Source organism: Panthera onca, chromosome C1 (genome assembly GCF_046562875.1).
Source record: "Panthera onca isolate mPanOnc1 chromosome C1, mPanOnc1 haplotype 2, whole genome shotgun sequence".
Lineage (NCBI taxonomy): Eukaryota > Metazoa > Chordata > Mammalia > Carnivora > Felidae > Panthera > Panthera onca.
Genome location: NC_138346.1, coordinates 140,712,922 through 140,731,149, shown reverse-complemented (window position 1 = coordinate 140,731,149; position 18,228 = coordinate 140,712,922). Strand labels below are relative to the sequence as shown.

General features: G+C 37.0%; 1 protein-coding gene across 4 annotated transcripts in view; it reads left to right on the top strand.

Moving 5' to 3' along the window:
- The window catches only part of TLCD4 (TLC domain containing 4), a 98,061-nt gene that overhangs the window by 53,467 nt on the left and 26,366 nt on the right, over nucleotides 1-18,228 (top strand). For all 4 annotated transcript variants that reach the window (XM_060623200.3, XM_060623198.3, XM_060623199.3 and 1 more), the window contains 2 exons: nucleotides 1,182-1,240; nucleotides 3,566-3,660. In XM_060623200.3, the coding sequence (XP_060479183.1) occupies nucleotides 1,182-1,240; nucleotides 3,566-3,660 (154 nt within the window). The remainder of the gene's footprint in view (nucleotides 1-1,181; nucleotides 1,241-3,565; nucleotides 3,661-18,228) is intronic.

The following is an 18,228-nucleotide window of genomic DNA, read 5'->3' as shown; positions in this document are numbered from 1 at the left end:
TAATAGGATAATTTCTAAGGTGATTCTTTTTGAAAAAATTAAATGTTGTTGCAATGGCAGAGATACTGAAAACTGTTTCCTAGAATTATAGGAGAGGGCTTAATTCAGCTTGGTTTGAGAGGTGAGGTATGTTTTGAGAAAGCCCTGCATAGGGATGCAGTAGATGTGGGGCTCTGGGGGATGTGGGACGATATAACTTTTGACTATTTGTTTGACTGCAACGATGTCATTTTAATAAATATGGAATTATGCCCATCAGGATAGTACCAGTATTGATAAATTTTCATCGGGAAGGTATTTTTCAATGAATCAACTTAGTGAATTTAATTCCATGATGAGGTTTTTTATGTAATCTACCTAAACAGTTTCTAAGGTTTTTTTTCATAATTTTATTAGAGTAATATGGTTGTCAACAGAACCAGTTCTTTTGGGAGATGAATTTTATGACAAAGGTTTGATTCACTGATCAATTTTTGTCCCTATCAAATGTTTACCTTGTGTAATTTTTGATATTTTCACATTTTCTTTGATGCTGTAATTTATTCCAGGTTCAATTTTCCTGGGCCATATTTGCAGATCAACATTTGTTAAGAAGACAGGGCATCTAACCTTTACATTTGCATTTCAGTTTAATTTTGTGTTCATTTCACCAAGAGTTCACATTATAAATTGATGAAAAGACTGATAATTCGTATTTGTTTCTTGGAGTAAAGATGATTATTAAGGCAAATTGTAGGATCTTGATATGTATAGGTGTTGAAACAGCAGGATTAAGCTGTCTTGTTCCAACCATTTCCCAATAGTATATGGTCTCAAGATCAGGGGCAGGCTAGAAGATTTCTTGAAGTATTTGAGTCTCTGATTTAGAATAAGGAATCAAAAAACATCAGCATCTGGAATTCTGTTGGAATCCTTTCACAAACAAATCATATGAGAACACATTTATAACAAGTTATCTTTTGGTAAAATTGTTTATGTAAAACTTTTAGCTCATGTAAGACATTATGATCATTCGTGCAGTTAGAAGTATATCACAGCTAACACAGTGCCTTGTGCAAATGACAATTCACCTTTCAAGAATCTATAGAAAGCATTTTAATTATACTCTTCAGTAGAATAAATGTAGCTGTCATCTATAACTCATGTGCTAAAAAAAGAATTTTTTTTTAAAATATTTATAGGGGTGACTCATCGTTTGTGAAAGTGAATATCTCTATTTCTTCGGGCTACCTCATTTCTGGTATGTGATAAGTTGATCACTGTCTGTTTCTTTTTAAATTACTCATGGGATTTTGCAAAGAATACATAGTCTATGCTTTTGGTTTATTTATTTGAGAAGTAGCTTGTAGGACTCATACACAGGAAAAAAAATATCTGCTGTGATGGTAGAGCATGAAACTTTTTTCCTGTTGGCTCTCTGGTTCTCTTTGAAGATAGAGCTGCAGAGTGGGGCCTCAGTTAGGCCTGGATATATATATATATATGTATGTACATATACATACATATATACATATATATATATACACACACACACACACACACACACACACACACACACATATATACATATATATATATTTTTTACTAGCAATATATATACATATATATTTTTTTTTTACTAGCAATGGTCCATTTTTGGCTTAAAGAGTTTCTTAAGTGGAATTCCTGGAAAACTCACGAAGCTAAGCATCAAAGTCTCTCACTTGTAATGGTCCTTGAAACATGTTCCTATGCTCATGGTTTGTAGTGTTTGGGTAAAGATTGCAAAGGGAAACTTTTAACCATAATCAGTTAAGATCAAGAACTCTTCCTACACCATGTTTCCTTCTGTCATATTTCCCCTTGTGTGGGATGGAGTTAGAATAGCCTTTTACATTATGAGACAAAGGGGGAAATTAAGTGACGATATGCCATTTAAACTCTTTGCAAAGATGTTGTAGACCATCTCAATAAGACAAAAGAAAGAACAGATCCCTGATTTGGACATTTTATAGAGAGCCCTGTTTTATAATTTTCAAATTTAATAAATAGCTGACAGAGAATCTAAATAAAAATAAGGAGATATGAAACAGAAGTGATACGATGAGTGATGGGACTCAGTAGAAAATTTTCTGCCATCAGGAAGTGAATTGTAAGGAAAAGATTAGATTATTATACCCAAACACATTCATTATGAGGAAGAGATAAATTTTGAATTAAAATAATGAGTAAGCTGTTGAATTATTTGATGGCCCAATTAAAAGAAGAGTGTATCATGTGAACACATTAGAAAAAGATTTGCTTGTTTGGCACAGAATGTGCTGTCATTGACAAAGATGACACAAAATTTATAATACGTTTGCCTCATGCACTGGTTGATGAGCGTTGTCAGTTCAGAGAGTAATCAGTACCCAAAAAGTCTTATATGAAGGAAACTTGATAAAGTTTTCTCCAAATAAGATAATAATCTGAAGCACTTATGAATTATGAACTGAAACAAACTTTTCTAAACCAAGCTAAATGAAAAGCGAACTCTCTATGGAAAATATTACAAGGTCATTATCGTATAAATTGGTGAACAGAGTATACAGCCAAAGTATATAGAGAAGATGTATCCAGAGAGGTATATCATGCAGTTAATTACTAATATGATTTGCACATTTGTGCTGTTTATTTTCCCTTTAAAATTTCCCTTTAAAATTTCTAATCTGATTTTTTCTTTTTATACATATTCACATCAGTAATTTTTATTTTTTGTGAAAAAAGGTTCCCATATTATAGAAGCTCCAACCCATTAAACCTGAATCCTCCCCTGGTTTCCATCTATGATGGCCATTTCTTCCATGTCTAAATTTCACGTTTAACCATTTGGTAAAGAAAATAATTGAATTTACATTTTGAGAAGTTTCTGTTTTGTTAAACATTCTGTTTTGGTAAAGGAAACCATTTTCTGAATCGTGGTGTTTAGGTTCAGGATCTTTTAAAGAGAAATTGCCTTGATGTCTTTCTTTGCCTATCTTTTTAATAGTCATAGTTCTTGTTTTGTTTTTTTCCTTTTTTTTAGCTGTTTTGAATTAATATTTAATCACATCCTTTAATTTTTAAAGGTTGTTTGTTGAATTTGTCTTATAAACGAGTTGGTCGTTATGTACCTTTTCTGCAACCAGCTTACCTGTTTGAACTGTTGTAGTAACAAACATTAGTAATTTAAGCTTACTTAAAAGTTGTTTTCATTCAATAGTATTTCCATTTTATTTAACCCCAGAAACAAGTTATTCATTTATACTTTCAACAAATATGTAACCTGTGAATATATTCAGCAAATAAGTATTAACTATATAGGCATTGTGTTAGACTCCCACGCTTGTTCTTCGTCCTGGAGCAGTCACAGTAGAGTGGGGGAAACAGCTGTACGGAAACAGATACTTTACAATAAAGTGGGTATTGGGACTGGTGCGATATGAACAAAGTGGGGTGGGATCAGGGTGGACTGTGACCAGTTGTCAGGAAGACAGAGTTAAATACACTTGAGAAACAGTACAGCTTTCTTCCTATGTGATATCTCACTTATGTTTCCTTCTTTCAGATTTGTTGATTCTCATTTTGTATTGGAAAGTGATTGGTGACAAATATTTTATAATCCATCATTGTACAGCGCTGTATGCATACTCCTTTGTACTGGTGAGTGCCAGGATCTGTGGTAGCCTGACAAGTAGACAAGATTGGGAGTAATGACTTACTGGTGAGCAGAAACCTAAACATCCAGTTCCCAGTGTATCAAGACCAACTCCAGATTCATTCAGGGCTCATGCTTGTGATAGGTTATCTTATTCATTAACAAAAATAATTACTTGTGTGTTTGTATTAGTGTGTCTGTTTGGATTCATAAAATTTAAGAAAGGCGGATGACCCCAATTTCACTTAATTTCACTTAAATTTTTCACTTAATTCAATTTCACTTGAATTTTCACTTAAAATTTTTACGATTGTGTAGCTGTTGGTATTTGCCCGTCTTTCTAGATGCGTTTATGACTTAACAGCCAGAGCTAGGGATAGATTCTTGTATAACTAGATTCAGTATTTCTTCTCTATTCAATTCCCATACAATTACATGTACATATGTGATTACATTTAAGTAGACCGGAGCAGTGGAGGAGTCTTGCTCAGAGACTTCATCAGACTTCCAAGCCTGAACTGATAGAGGATACTCACAGCAAATCTCAGGCAGTAATGCATAATAAATTTTAGATCTAAAATTATTTTTCTACATTACACATTTGTAAATTAGTGATTTTACATTCCTTTTACATTAGATAGGTTTCTTCACAATCAATTATTTTTTAGTCAATCTAGATATACCAACAAGCCCCAAATAGATATTTGGAAATAATAGATATACGTAAACCAGAATAGTATAAATTTTATGTAATAGTTGTGGTATACCATTTCATGTTTTCTCCTTTTTAAAACTTAAATATAGCCACTGCCTTTTTTTTTCTGACTTGGTATTGCTAAAGTCCTTATGTTACCAGATATCTGTGACTATTTGGAGGGCTTTAAAATATTAATGTGTATTAATATTCTTCTATTTTTCTTTATGTTGGCCTGCACAAAGATAGCTGGTGAATCAGATGTCAGTTTGGCATTATTTCTGCAAGAACCAGATATATCAAAATATCTCTCTGTATCACCCACTTGAAGTAATAAATCTAAAAAGTTAATACGAATATTTCAAAAACTATGCTGGTTTTAATGCTATCAATAAGTGCTTATGTATACCCAAAAGGTATCCTTAATCACTTTGTTTTTCTGAAGCAATCTGCTATTTTTAACTGGCATTTCCTACTGTTTGTCTTCTTTTTAGATTTTAATTGATTATAGGTAGTTGTGAAATATAGACTCTTACCTTTTACATGTCTTAAATATCTGGTGTACAAGCGCTTATTTCCTAAACACTTGGTAAAAAGCATGAAAGCTGACTAACAAAACACTGGTTAAATCTGGGAAGAATGTGTGGGTGCCCATGTGAGTTTAATATCATGCTGCAGTGTAGAAGTATGTTCTCTGAACATGAATCACAAATAACCATTGTGCTATGAAAAGAATATAAGCTGGTGAAAGATAACAGGTCACTTACGTGGATTTGTAAATGTGAATACTATGAGCTGCTATTGTGCCTCGGCCACTGAATCACGGGCTTGGCAAACGGCTGGCTGTGCGTGCATTGGCAAGTTGAGTATTTAATTATGTGGGATGGATACTGTTTTCTCTTTGGACTTTTATGCCTTTATTAAAAAAATCAATAAAGTGCATCCTGGATATTTAAAAAAAAATAAATTAACTCTTCATTTAGTTAAGTTGATAAGAAAATCAACTGCAGTGTTTTCTAGAGGTGATTGCTTTTTTGATGCCTTCCTGTGTTCTATTGTATGAAATGAATGATATGAAGTAAGTCTATCGAATTAAAGTGAATCTATTCATAGGGAAACAAGAAAATTAGAAAATAATAATTGTTCATAGATGTAGTGATCCTGTGTCATGTATAGATTTTACATTTCCTATTTGACTATAATGAATTCCCAGGTCACTTTGTGCTGTTTAAGGCTAACAAAATAACAACAGCTACTACTACTATTATTATTTTATATAAACTTTTATGAAGTTCTTCACTTATATGATGAGAACTGGTATTTGGAAAGTACTTTGACTTGATACGTATGAGACTGTTTAAGCTGTTTGTAGCAGCTTCTTAAAAGATTTTCTGATTGTAACTAAATAAAACTTAAAGTGGAAAATGGAGGCAAGTTATCCGTAAGTTTTAAACGTATGCTGTACTGAATAGTTGAAAAGTAAGATTCTTCTAGATTTAGGTTATGAAATAAGTTATATGTAGGTTATATAATGTCTTGATCACTAGTAGTTTTGTACCTTTCTTTAGTGTATTTACTGGCATTTTAAGATTCTCTGGGGGGAATAAGTTAGAGCTTAAGGAATCTTCTATATATAAAAAGGTAAAAATCCTACAGATTTTTCCCTAATATTCAGCTTTTCCTCCCTTGGTCAGGATCCTAGTTGTCAGGGAAAATATGACAGGGTAATCTCTTATAAAGGGTGTGAACACATTTATGCTTTAAGGTCTCTTTCTAAGGATAAACCACTGTCTTTTGTACTCCCATTGTGATCTCTCTGGTAGCCTTAGTTTTCTTCTGTGTTTCCTATGAATCACCCTCTCTCCCCAAATCACACCTTTAGGTAACAAGTTATATAACACTGGAAAACATTTAAATTTGAAAAGAAAAGCACTCCTGTAACAGACTTTCCCCAACTCTTATGCACTGGTTACACTACCCTGGAATTTAATCATTACACCATTCAGCTACGATCCAGGAAGAAAATTTGGTTTCAGAGGCTCTCAGTGCCTTTATTTAAGGGTATTTAAGGTGCAGTGTGAATACCTTGAAGGTGAGAACTTGTTTCTTGTTTAATGTTCTGCCCCAGTGTCCACATTTTAAAAACACTTTGCAAGGAGGTATGTAGGAAGTGGTGCTGAAAAATGAAAGGCTTGTTATGTCAGATACGATAAAGTTGTAATTTATATCAGGAGACAAGAATTAGAAAAATATTAGTCTTAGGTTTAGTCTAAAGAATTTCCACAACACCATGCAACAAATGCCATGACTCACTAACAGTTTATCATTAACAGTGTTAAACTGTTTAAATGTTTTAAGATGGTTTGAATAGTGTTGCCTATTCTCAGTTACGCATAAATAATGTATTTCCTTCTTTTCTCCCATTAAGATAGTCTTAAAGAAAAATTTTAATTAACTATCATGGCTGTTACAACAACATTTTAAAAGTAATACAATTTCAAAAATTAACATTTCTGTTGACTAGGCAAGTATTAAAATAGCCACCTAATATAGCTTACTAAAGCAAGATTCAGTAGTAAGGTCTGTGTGATTTCTATTTCCCACTAAATTTTCATATGATATGACATGTTAGGGGCACCTGGGTGGTTCATTCAGTTAAGTGTCCAATTCTTGGTTTCAGGTCAGGTCATGATCTCATAATTAGTGGGATCCAGCCCCGCTCGGGCTCCACACTAACAGCGAGGATCCTGCTTGGGATTCTTTCTCTCCCTCTTCTCTGTCCTTCCCCCACATGCACACTCTCAAATAAACTTAAAAACATATTAAATATTGGGGCTCCTGGGTGGCTCAGTCGGTTAATCGTCCAACTTCGGCTCATGTCATGAGCTCACACTCTATGAGTTTGAGCCCCGCGTCGGGCTCTGTGCTGACAGCTCAGAGCCTGGAGCCTGCTTCAGATTCTGTGTTTCCCTCTCTCTCTGCCCCTCCCCTGTCCATGCTCTGTTTTTCTGTCTCAAAAATAAATAAAAACATTTAAAAAAATTTTTAGGTAAAAAAAAAAAATCAAATAGTTAAATCAAAGAAAATATTTTAAAAACTGGAATAACATGTTAACCTTTTTTTCCACTGAAATAAAAGATTACCAAAATATTGTCATCTTATACTGTAATGAGCAATAAACTAGCAGAAGTAAGTCCTAAAGTATTTTATTATTTATATAGCTTACTTATTCAAATCTGCATACAACTAGAATTATACAGTGAGCTTATAACTCTACTAATTGAGGGATTTAGTCATGGTAAAAATGTTAAGTGGCCATTTAAAAAATAATATGTGTTATATATGTATGTGCATCTATGTAAAGACATGTGATGTACATATGTAGGGGTGAAAAAATGTGTTTGGGTTTTGGAATTTGTTTTAATATTTACTTTTTTAAATGTTTGTTTATTTTTTAAAGAGTGGGGGGATGGGCAGAGAGAGAAGGAGACAAGAGAATCCCAAGCAGGCTTCCCGCCATCAGTGCAGAGCCTGATGCAGAGAGAGAGAGAGAGAGAGAGAGAGAGAGTGAGAGAGAGAGAGAGAGATGGGCAGAGAGAGAGGGAGACAGAGAATCCCAAGTAGGCTCCCGCCCTAAGCACAGAGCCTGATGTGGGGCTTGATCTCACAAACCGTGAGATCATGATCTGAGCCAAAATCAAGAGTCGGACACAGAACTGACTGAGCCTCCTAGGTGCCCCTAATATTTACTTTTTCTTATAGAATATCTGAAGTGACCATTGCCGATATTTCATGAACATAACAAACCTCCTTAAGGCCTTCCTCCATTTTGTTTTAGGAAGAGTTCAAGGCTACCTCTTCTTTCTTTATACTGTGCTTACCACTTCACTCTTTTCTGTGTGGAAAAGCATCCCCTCAGATTTGCACAGTTGGATCATTTTAGCAGAACTGTCTCCCTTTCTTTCTCTAACCTGGCTTGGCTTTTGAAGCCTGTTTCCTTTCAATACCAGGAAAGGAAATAGTTCATATATTGGACTTATGTGTGAAGATAAAATAGATGTCAGCCAAGATGATTGCCATGTCTACCCAGGTCAATATTTTGTTCTTAATTAGATTTTTATTTTATTTTATTATTATTATTTTTTTTACAGTTTATGTGTGGTGAAGCTAGTGATTTTTTTTTCTTAATTAGATTAAAAAAAAACCAGTCTTATATGATTCTCCTTGTACGATGTGCTAGAACAGTCAAATGCTTGGACACAGAAAATAGGATAGTTACCAGGGGCTGGGTGGAGGGGGTATTGTAAAGTTACTGTTGAATGGAGGAGTTTCATTTTGGGGATATGAAAAGTTCTAGAGACTTAAGCATTTAAAAGTAGTTAAAAGTAAATTTTATGTTATGTATATTTTACCACAATAAAAAGATTTTTTTTTTAAGTAAATTTTATGTTATGTATATTTTACCACAATAAAAAGATTTTTTTTTTTTTAACAAGCTTATCAAATGACTGAAACAAGGTTAGGAAGGGGAACTAATAATATGCTGGATGATGTATTACATTTTTAAAAAGTTTCAAGCTGGAGCAGTAGGCTGAAACAAATAGATGGAACCTAATAATGATAAATGTTAGGTTTTGCGGTTAGGTATGACGATGTATATAGGTGGGGAGGAATGATCTGGAGGTGATAAATGACCACAACTTCAGTTGAGCCAATAGCATGTCACATCTGCTTAAAAAGAAAGCTGTTTTCAAATTTAGACTCTATTAGGGGAGGCACAGCATCCAATTCAAACACAAATTACAGTTTTCCTGTTAGACCACACCCAAGCTCATTATCTGGAGCCCTTGACCTTGAATATGCAGGGGGTAGGGGAAAGGGCTGCCAGATGACAGAGCAGAGATTAGAATAGGAAGCTATTGTTCTGAGACAAACAATTGAAGGACCCAGAGAGGTCAGCCCACAAAAGATAAGTTGTAGGACATGATGGTTTGGAAAGGTCCTGGGGAATGTGAGAGGATTATTAAGTAGAAGAGAATGGACTAATTCTGGATTAATTCAGGTGTTAGAACTAGGACCTTTGGGGACAGTAAAAGTGAGGCAGGTGAGACTTCTGTTTTACAGAAGAGACACCATTGAATGAAAAGAAAATTATAACAATGGCCTTTTAAAGTAGTTCTTTCTACCATAAGATATCTTCAATCAGATAGATACAAAAATAGATATAATAAGTAGAAACTTTGAGTAGGAGTTTGCACTAAAAAATCTTTGAAGTTTTATTTTAATGATGAAATTCTGTGATTCAGCTGTTTTGTTAAAATGATTTGATTTGGTTCTAATGCTTGGGGGGTAGGCAGTGGGCAAGTAAGAATAAGCTAAGCTATGTCACCAGGTTCCTAAGTAACCCTGGAAGGAAGGGGTGAAAGCAGCTGGCCTGCCAAGCCATTTGTTTCTTGGGAGAAAGGGAGGGGAAGAAAGGAGGGCCGGTGACTCTAGTCTAACCTTGTCAGCAGGACCTTTGGGTAGACAGAGTACTGACACTTGCTGGGAGAAGAGACCTTGACTGTGGAATGCCTTTAGGATGTCCCTGGTTAAAGACAACCCATGGTAAAGAGAACACAGGAATGTGAGGCCTGCCTCCTTGGAGAATGTCATGTGCACTGTACAGCTTTTGGAGAGTATAGAATGGACATGTTTTATAAGTTAAACTCTCACTGCCGTGTGGGAAACTTGGCGAACCTCGCTTAGTAGAGTGTTCATACCTTCTGGGCCGGAGTCGCCTGTTCAGCACAGGGAGGACCTGACTTACCAGCTGCCTTTGATGTCCCGCAACTCTCTCTGTGTCCTCTGAATCATTTGATGGCCTGTATCCTTGGAACATTTACTAAAAGCTCAGTACCGGGAAAGATCACGGTTTCACATGAGTCTGATTTGGCAATCATCTGATCCTGTGTGTTCACTCAGGCCTTCGATTGTCTTGTAAATAAATGATCAAAAACCTTTAATGATTAAAGTTTAGCAAAAAGTTATTAAATATAGGATGGGTTTTGTTCCCAAATGTCACTTTTAGATTGGTGGAACTCTGAAAGGGGTTTCCATGGAAATGTGTTAAGGCTCCGGGTCCGTGCAATAACCTATAAAACACCTCACTATTGCTCCCATGGAACACAGTCACATTTTTACACGAGTGTCCGGTGTGGGATGCTCAGAATTTCTCTCCAGCCCTATGGTGGGAAAGGGTGGCCACCCCACTCCCACTCATTGATGGCAGCACAGTATGTAGCACCACGCCAACAGAAGTAGGTGCGTCATACTTTTAGTTCTCTTTCTCCCTTCCCTTCGAAGGCCGTGACCCTAGCTACTCTCAGCTGTTAGAAAATTAAATTTCCCATGGTAAGAAAATCCAGATTTTCATAATCACTGGCAAAAAGAATTTTCAGCTCCGGAAGGGATCAGACAAATCCTGTTTTGTTTTCCCTCACAGAATCACGTAGAGGCCAAGGCAAGTATGAGTTTTACTACAGGCAGAGAGCTCCTTAAAGGTAGATGGCAGAGGTGGAAAAGCCATATTGACCAGAAGTGAATTGTGAGTTTTGTCATAATTTGCTAACAGTAAAGTATCAAAATTTGTAATTTATTTGTCTAAAACTATTAGACTTGAGCCTGTCCCTTTAATCGCATCTATCTCATTTGTATTTCAGTAGGTTTTCTTGAGTAGGAGAGAAGGGGATACGGTGGTGAGGAATCACGCATAACCTAAAGCTTATCTCATGGTTGCCATGTCCCACCTAATGCTGTCACAGGTGTACTGGATTAAACAGGTGATGAGTCATTGATATACAGGAGCAGAAAATATAGAAGCAAGACTGAAGCATAGTTCTCCACCCCTGTGTGGTTTTGAACGAAGGAGCTCTGGGGGTACAGGGGACAAGGCATATGATGGAACCTGTGCAATTCCATTAGGTAGCTAAGATTTGAGCGTAAGAAACTATCAAAAAATTCAAGGAACACATCGCCCACTGATAAATCGGTAATGCCATTACAGTTTAGGGAACGGAAAGATGACTGTATTAACTTCTGTTAATTTTTTTAGTCTGAACATGGATATATGTAAAAAAAAATCTGAGACTGTTGAAATATAGGACTTAGTAAGTCCAATGTTGTCTAGGTCTGATTCTTCAGAGATAACTACTGACCATACTTGATGTATATTCTTGTAGTGAATATGAGTTGTGCATAAATTTTCCTATATATATTTGTGCTTTTTTGAATTTTCTAAAAGAGCTTTTGAGGTAGATGGGACTTAACCTCATTCTCAAAAAAAAAAAATGTTTAGATTAGCAGGAAAAAGTGGGGAAGACTTCCTAGGTCAGAAGACATGAGGAAAATCCCTGAGGAGAAGTCAGACCTTCGGAGGTGATAGTAAGGACTAGGGTGTCAGGGTGGATCTGTGTGCGCTTGGTAGTGGTTGTACATTTGGATGAATAAGATGGAGTCACCTGATGGAGTCAACATCCCAGATCAACAGACTTGCATTTTCACTTTTCACAGAGTTGTTGTAGGCCCATTAGCCAAAAAAACCCAAGAAAACAAAAAACAAAAAAACTTGATACAACTGGCATACTAGAAAGATAAGACTGATGGTGATATGTAGAAAAAAATGCTACATGGGGGAGGAAATGTTGTAGGAGGTTATTGGAATAATATGAGTGATAGATTATGAAGGAATTTAATTTTAGGGGTTATGGTGGTGGTCATGTTAATGAAGGAAAAAAAATCTAAAAGCCATTTTGTAGTCAACAGAGCAGGGTGACTAATTTGGATTTCACAGAATGAAGGGAAAGAAGAGGGCAAAAGGATCCAGAGCACTAAAGGGATGTGATACTATGGAAGGACATGGGAGACCGTTTGGGCAGAAAGATACTTTGAGATGCTGTGAGACCTTGTGGCAGTAGCACAGCTGTCCCAGGGGCAAGGGGCCCGTATGCATTAGAAGTAAGATTTGTGTTGTGGGGGCAGGGGCAGGAACCAGAAGAAGGATGATCCTCTAAAAGAGGCAGAGGAGAACTTCAGAGAGGCAGAAAGAGAACCACAAAAGTATACATTTGGGAAGACCGTGATTAAGGCCCCTTATAGCAACACTGTGAATTGAAAAAGGGCACTGGGGTGGCTCATTTGGTTAAGTGACCCACTCTTGATTCCGGCTCAGGTCCTGATCTTGCAGTTCATGAGATAGAGTCCTGCATCCGGCTCTGCGCTGACAGTGTGGAGCCTACTTGGGGTTCTCTCTTCCTCTCCCTCTGCCCCTTATCTCTCTCTCTCTCTCTCAAAAATAAATAAACATTAAAAAAGCTATGAAAAACATATAGGCAGAGGCCATTTGAAGAAATTAGACAGGTCATTAATTTTTATTTGAGGATTAGAAAATATTGACAAGCAAAAAGAAAAAATAATTCCCAAATCCCACAACCCAGAGATGACTATATTTACTTAATTACCATTTACATTTAGGTATTTCCACTTTTTTCCAATGAGTGTATGCATAAGTCAAAAATAACGTTCTGTGTTTGATTATATATGACAAAAATGGGCTCAAAATTTAAAATTTATTTTACACATTGAAGTATTGCATACAACAAAATAACTGGCAATCTTATGTCAGAAAGCAAGAAGCCTATCAAAGACTAATGGGGTTATGTCTAAAGGACATAAGAACTAACATGAAAGCTCTCTCATTGGCTAAAAATATGACATTTTGATAATCAATTAGAATAACTATTGTAGCCATTGAAAACCATTGACTCATGAGTTCTTAATAATATAAAAAAAAAAAGTGGGACAGTTCTTGCATGGGATCTCTCATGTGGGTGCTGTTAAGTAGCATTTGGGACTGGAGTCCTCTAAAGGCTCAACTGGGTTGAAACAGACTCATTCCAGTGTCTGGCAATTGATGCTGGCTCTCTGCTGGGACCTCAGCAGGGCTGTCACCTACAGTGCCTGTTTGTGGCCCCTCCTGCGGCCCCTCTGCAAAGCTTCTCATGACTGAGCTTCAGAAGACCCAGGATGTTACTTCCACTGCATTCTGGTGGTCACGTGAGTTTTCTAGGGCAGGCTAGATTCAAGGGGAGGAAAATAAGACCCCACCTCTTCATATGAGGAGCACTGTGCACATCTAGGAAGGGAAGGAAGTGATGGCAGCCATCTTTGGAGACTGTCACCGTCTTATTTGTCAATGTTGGATGACATTATCTTCTTGTTACGATAAGCATTTAACTCTCACATCTCTCTTTCCTTTCCCGTCTTCCTTTCAGTGTTGTTAAAGGAATTTTAGTTTCTAAGTTCCTCTGAAAACTTCCATTTCTGGTTCTGTAGCACCTCTTGATACTTTTTAAGGTGAGGGTATTAGTGCTCCTATGCTACTTTTTGTGTCTCTAACCACTACTTCACTTCTCAGTTTGTCATTTGTACTTGGTGGGGGTGGGGGGTTGTATTGTCAAGATTTTGAACCAAGTTTTCCTTTACATCTGTTTGATCCGACACAGAGAAAATCAATATGAAAATTATGACAATCAATTATGACAATCATATTAAAATAGTGGACTGCACAAACAAGATTACATTTCCTGTCTAATTTTTGTTTAGAGTTTCCAATGCTTCCCTTTTTTCTTGCAACATATTCTTGGCCTTTATCATATATTTGAGTTGTTCCATACTCTCAAGGATAGCATCACATCTCTGCAATCGTTTTTTCCCAGATACCTGCCCTTGGAACCCTCCATTCTCCACTTCAGTCTGAACAGACTGCTCTCTAGGTCTGCTGCCCAGTGTCCTGGGCTTCCTGCCATGACTTTCCTGGTTTGGGGCCACTGTTTCCTGGATCCCATGTCTGTCTTTCTTGGTTCACTCACTCATTGTGCTGCAGCATAACTTCAAATGATTTCCTAAGGAAGAGTGTGAAGGAGGTAAATTCTCTAAGTTTTTTGTAAGTTCTGAAAATGTGTTTTATTCTCAGGCCATCTGGTTGGATCATTAGCTCTATTGGCAGCATGTGGATATATAATCATATTTAACCAATTCCCTATTGTTATACGTTTGTTCTGAGCTTCACTATTGTATATAACTTGAGTGAACATTCTTATATCTTTTCATATTTGTGCCATACACAATTATTTTCTTTTTTTTTTAATTTTTTTTTTAACGTTTATTTATTTTTGGGACAGAGAGAGACAGAGCATGAACGGGGGAGGGGCAGAGAGAGAGGGAGACACAGAATCGGAAGCAGGCTCCAGGCTCTGAGCCATCAGCCCAGAGCCCGACGCGGGGCTCGAACTCACGGACCGCGAGATCGTGACCTGAGCCGAAGTCGGACACTCAACCGACTGAGCCACCCAGGCGCCCCCACAATTATTTTCAAAGAATAATTCTGTAGAGAGGAAATCCTGGGCAAGTGGGATGTACATTTTTAAGTATATGGACATGTTCTGCTAAAATTCTCTTTGGAAAGGTTACCCTGCACCTTCAAAAAGATGTTTGTACATGTTTGACTTTACTGGCTAATGTGTAGAGATTATTGTGTGTAAACATTTTTTTTTTTTCACCAAGAGATTGGTTGGTTTTTGTTGTTTGTTCTCTTTGTTCTTGTTGTCTGAAGACTGCCAGTTAATAAGGTTCAGGAACTCTGAAGGGGGTAGACCAGAATTTTCTGAGCAAATTGGAAATGATACCTGGAAAGAAGGTAGACATGAATGGTCTTTAAATATTTCAAGGGTTATCATGTGAAGAAGAGATTTTGGATTACCATGATCAGAAGTAGGACTGGTAGATGGAAGTCAGAGAGGGTGCATTAGAGTTCTGAAACTTATGAATAGCACTCCCAGGAAGGAGCAGGCAGCTTTAGGAGATGCTACACTTCTCACCATGGAGTTGTGCAGGCTGAAGGGCAAATTGGAAGAGCTTTGGTAGATGGGATTTAAAAATCGGTTGGTAATAGAACGAGGCCATCTTCAGAGTCCATTTCAACCCTACCACATTATGATGGTAAGAAACATAAAGTTGTCCTGAACAGAGTGAAATTTGAGTTGAGTGAAATATAGTTGTGAGGTGGAAAGTTGGTGTCACCTATTTGGTAGATAAAACTGTTCCCCCGTGGAAGTATTTATTTTTCTTTTCAAACTGGATGTTTTTTTCCTGCAACAATTAGAAAGTAAGATTGACGACTTTTTGAGAAGTGATGTGTGGACATAATTTTTGTTTTATCTTGAAATAGCAATAGTGAACCAACATTTAGTCCTCACTAATTGTGATGGCGACGTGTCATTCTTATTATCATCCCTTTCTGCTCATCGTTTCAGGCTGGGCCCTTGGTCCTGTGAAGTCACTCAAATATCAGTGAGGTGGAGACTTCTACATAGACAGGATGGCATAGGCCCTTTTAGGACTTGTTCTTAAACTTAATCAGTCTTCTGTACAATCAGGATATGAAAAATTACTGGGTTCAGTTTCACCTTTAACTGCAAAATTTTTTCCACTATTTTACTTTTTATTTATTTATTATTATTATTTTTTTTAGAGAGTGGGAGAGCAGGGGAAAGGGGCCGAGAGAGAGAGCATGTTAAGCAGGCTCCACACTCCGCATGGAGCCCAACATCGGGCTTCTTCACACAACCCTGGGTTCATAACCTGAGCTGAAATCAAGAGTCGAATGCTCAACTGACTGAGCCCCCCGTGATGCCCCTTTTTTCCACTTTTTGAGTGCCTTTTCTATTTTCATATTTTTCTTGGTTGCTATTAGTACGTATCTTGTTCTCACATCAGTTCTGTCAAAAAAGATGGTATTATGCCCATTTTACAAATGGAGAAACTTAAATTTATTTATTTAAAAAAATTTTTTTAACGTTTATTCATTTTTGAGAGACAGAAGAAGACACGGCACAAGCAGGGGAGGGGCAGAGAGAGAGGGAGACACAGAATCCGAAGCAGGCTCCAGGCTCTGAGCTGTCAGCACAGAGCCGACACGGGGCTCCAACTCACAAACCATGAGATCATGACCTGAGCTGATGTCGGATGCTTAACTGGATCTCGGTGCCCTGAGAAACTGAAATTTAGGTCAGCTTGGCCAGAGGTCACCCAGGAGTGCTAGGGTTCAAATCCTGGCCTCCATGCCACAGGCTTGTGATCCTGTCCTAACATCCCTGCCTCCCCAGACTTACTTGCTTAATTATCATAATGAATTGCCCAAATAGAATAAGAGTTTGAAAGATTCTAGCAGTCAGCTGGCCAATAAATATTTATGGAAATTCTGCCATCAGCAGCAGGATATAGTGGTTCATAGACACTTCCATTTCTCAGTTAATTCTGTCATTCCACTGTTTCATAAAATGGGGAAGATGAGGACGGTGGGAGGGGCAGCCATACACTCCTAATAGCAGCTCTTTAAAAAGTATTCACCATATTTATAGAGATATGGAAATGGGGTTAGAGAAGTTCAGTAATAGCCACAAATCATGCAGTTAAGAAAGGGCTTCTTAGTTTGCTGGCATGCCCATACATAACCAGCTTCTAGCCATTTTCCTTCTGATCCATAGCTGTCATGCAGGTCTCAAATTCTCCTACCTCTTTTTTTTTTTTTTCAATTGAAGTATACTTAAACAATATCCTATTAGTTTCAGGCTTACATTATCATGATTTTATGCTTTTATACATTGCCAAGTGATCTCCATGTTAAGTCTAGTACCATCTATCACCATATAAAATTATTATAATATTACTGACTATATTCTCCTTGCTGTACGTTATATCTTTATGACCTACTTATAACTGGAAGTTTGTACCTCTTAACACCCTTCCCTTTCCATTCTGTTAGGCTTCTGACACCCCCCCCCCCAACACCCCTCTCCTCTGCCAATCATTAGTTTGTTCTTTGTATCTAGAATCTGTTTCTTTTCCCTTTTGTTTATTCATGTGTTTTTTTAGATTCCACATATAAGTGAAATCATATGGTATTTGTTTCTTTGTCTGACTTATTTAATGTAGCCTAAAACCCTCCAGGTCCAGCCCATTCTTGTTCTCAAATATGGCAAGATTTCATTCTTTTTGATGGCTAATATTCCATTGTATATACGTACCACATCTTCTTTGTCCATTCATCTATTGATGGGCACTTCAGTTGCTTCCATAGCTTAGCTGTTGTAAATAATGTGATGAATATAGGGGTGCGTTGGTGTTCTTGTTTTTTTTTTTCAGGTAAATACCGAGAAGTGGAATTGCTGGATCATATGATAGTTTTATTCTTAATTTTTTGAGGACCCTCTATTGTTTTCCACAGTGGCTGCATCAGGTTATATTCCCACCGACAGTGCATGAGGGTCCCCTTTTCTCCATACCTTTGCCAGCACTTACTTTTTGTCTTTGATATTAGCCAATGTGATGGGTGTGAGTTGATCTTCCCCACCTCTTACTTGCCAACCCACTTTTTTCTGTCTTGTTTCACTAATCTAAATGTATCAAGTTTTGGAGATTAAATATCAAGACTTTTTTTTATCATAACACATTTCTCATGACCTCTAATTCTTTTCTACTGATCTCTTTACAAAATTAAAATCTGGATATTTTTCTCCTTTTCTTTTACAATGGAACACTAATATTCTCATCAGAGTGCTCACCCACTCAGATATAGGTTTGCAGGACTCTTAGGAATTGGTTTTGGAGGTGATTCTCCTTGCTTCACACTGAGGAGTAGGCGAGGTTCAACTCAGGAAATATGCACCAGGCACTGTAGTAGGCTTTATGGATACAACAATAAACGAGACACAAGGAATATAGATAATTTGCAAGGGTGTAAGTACTTTAACAGACAGGCAGAGAAATCTGTTGAAACACC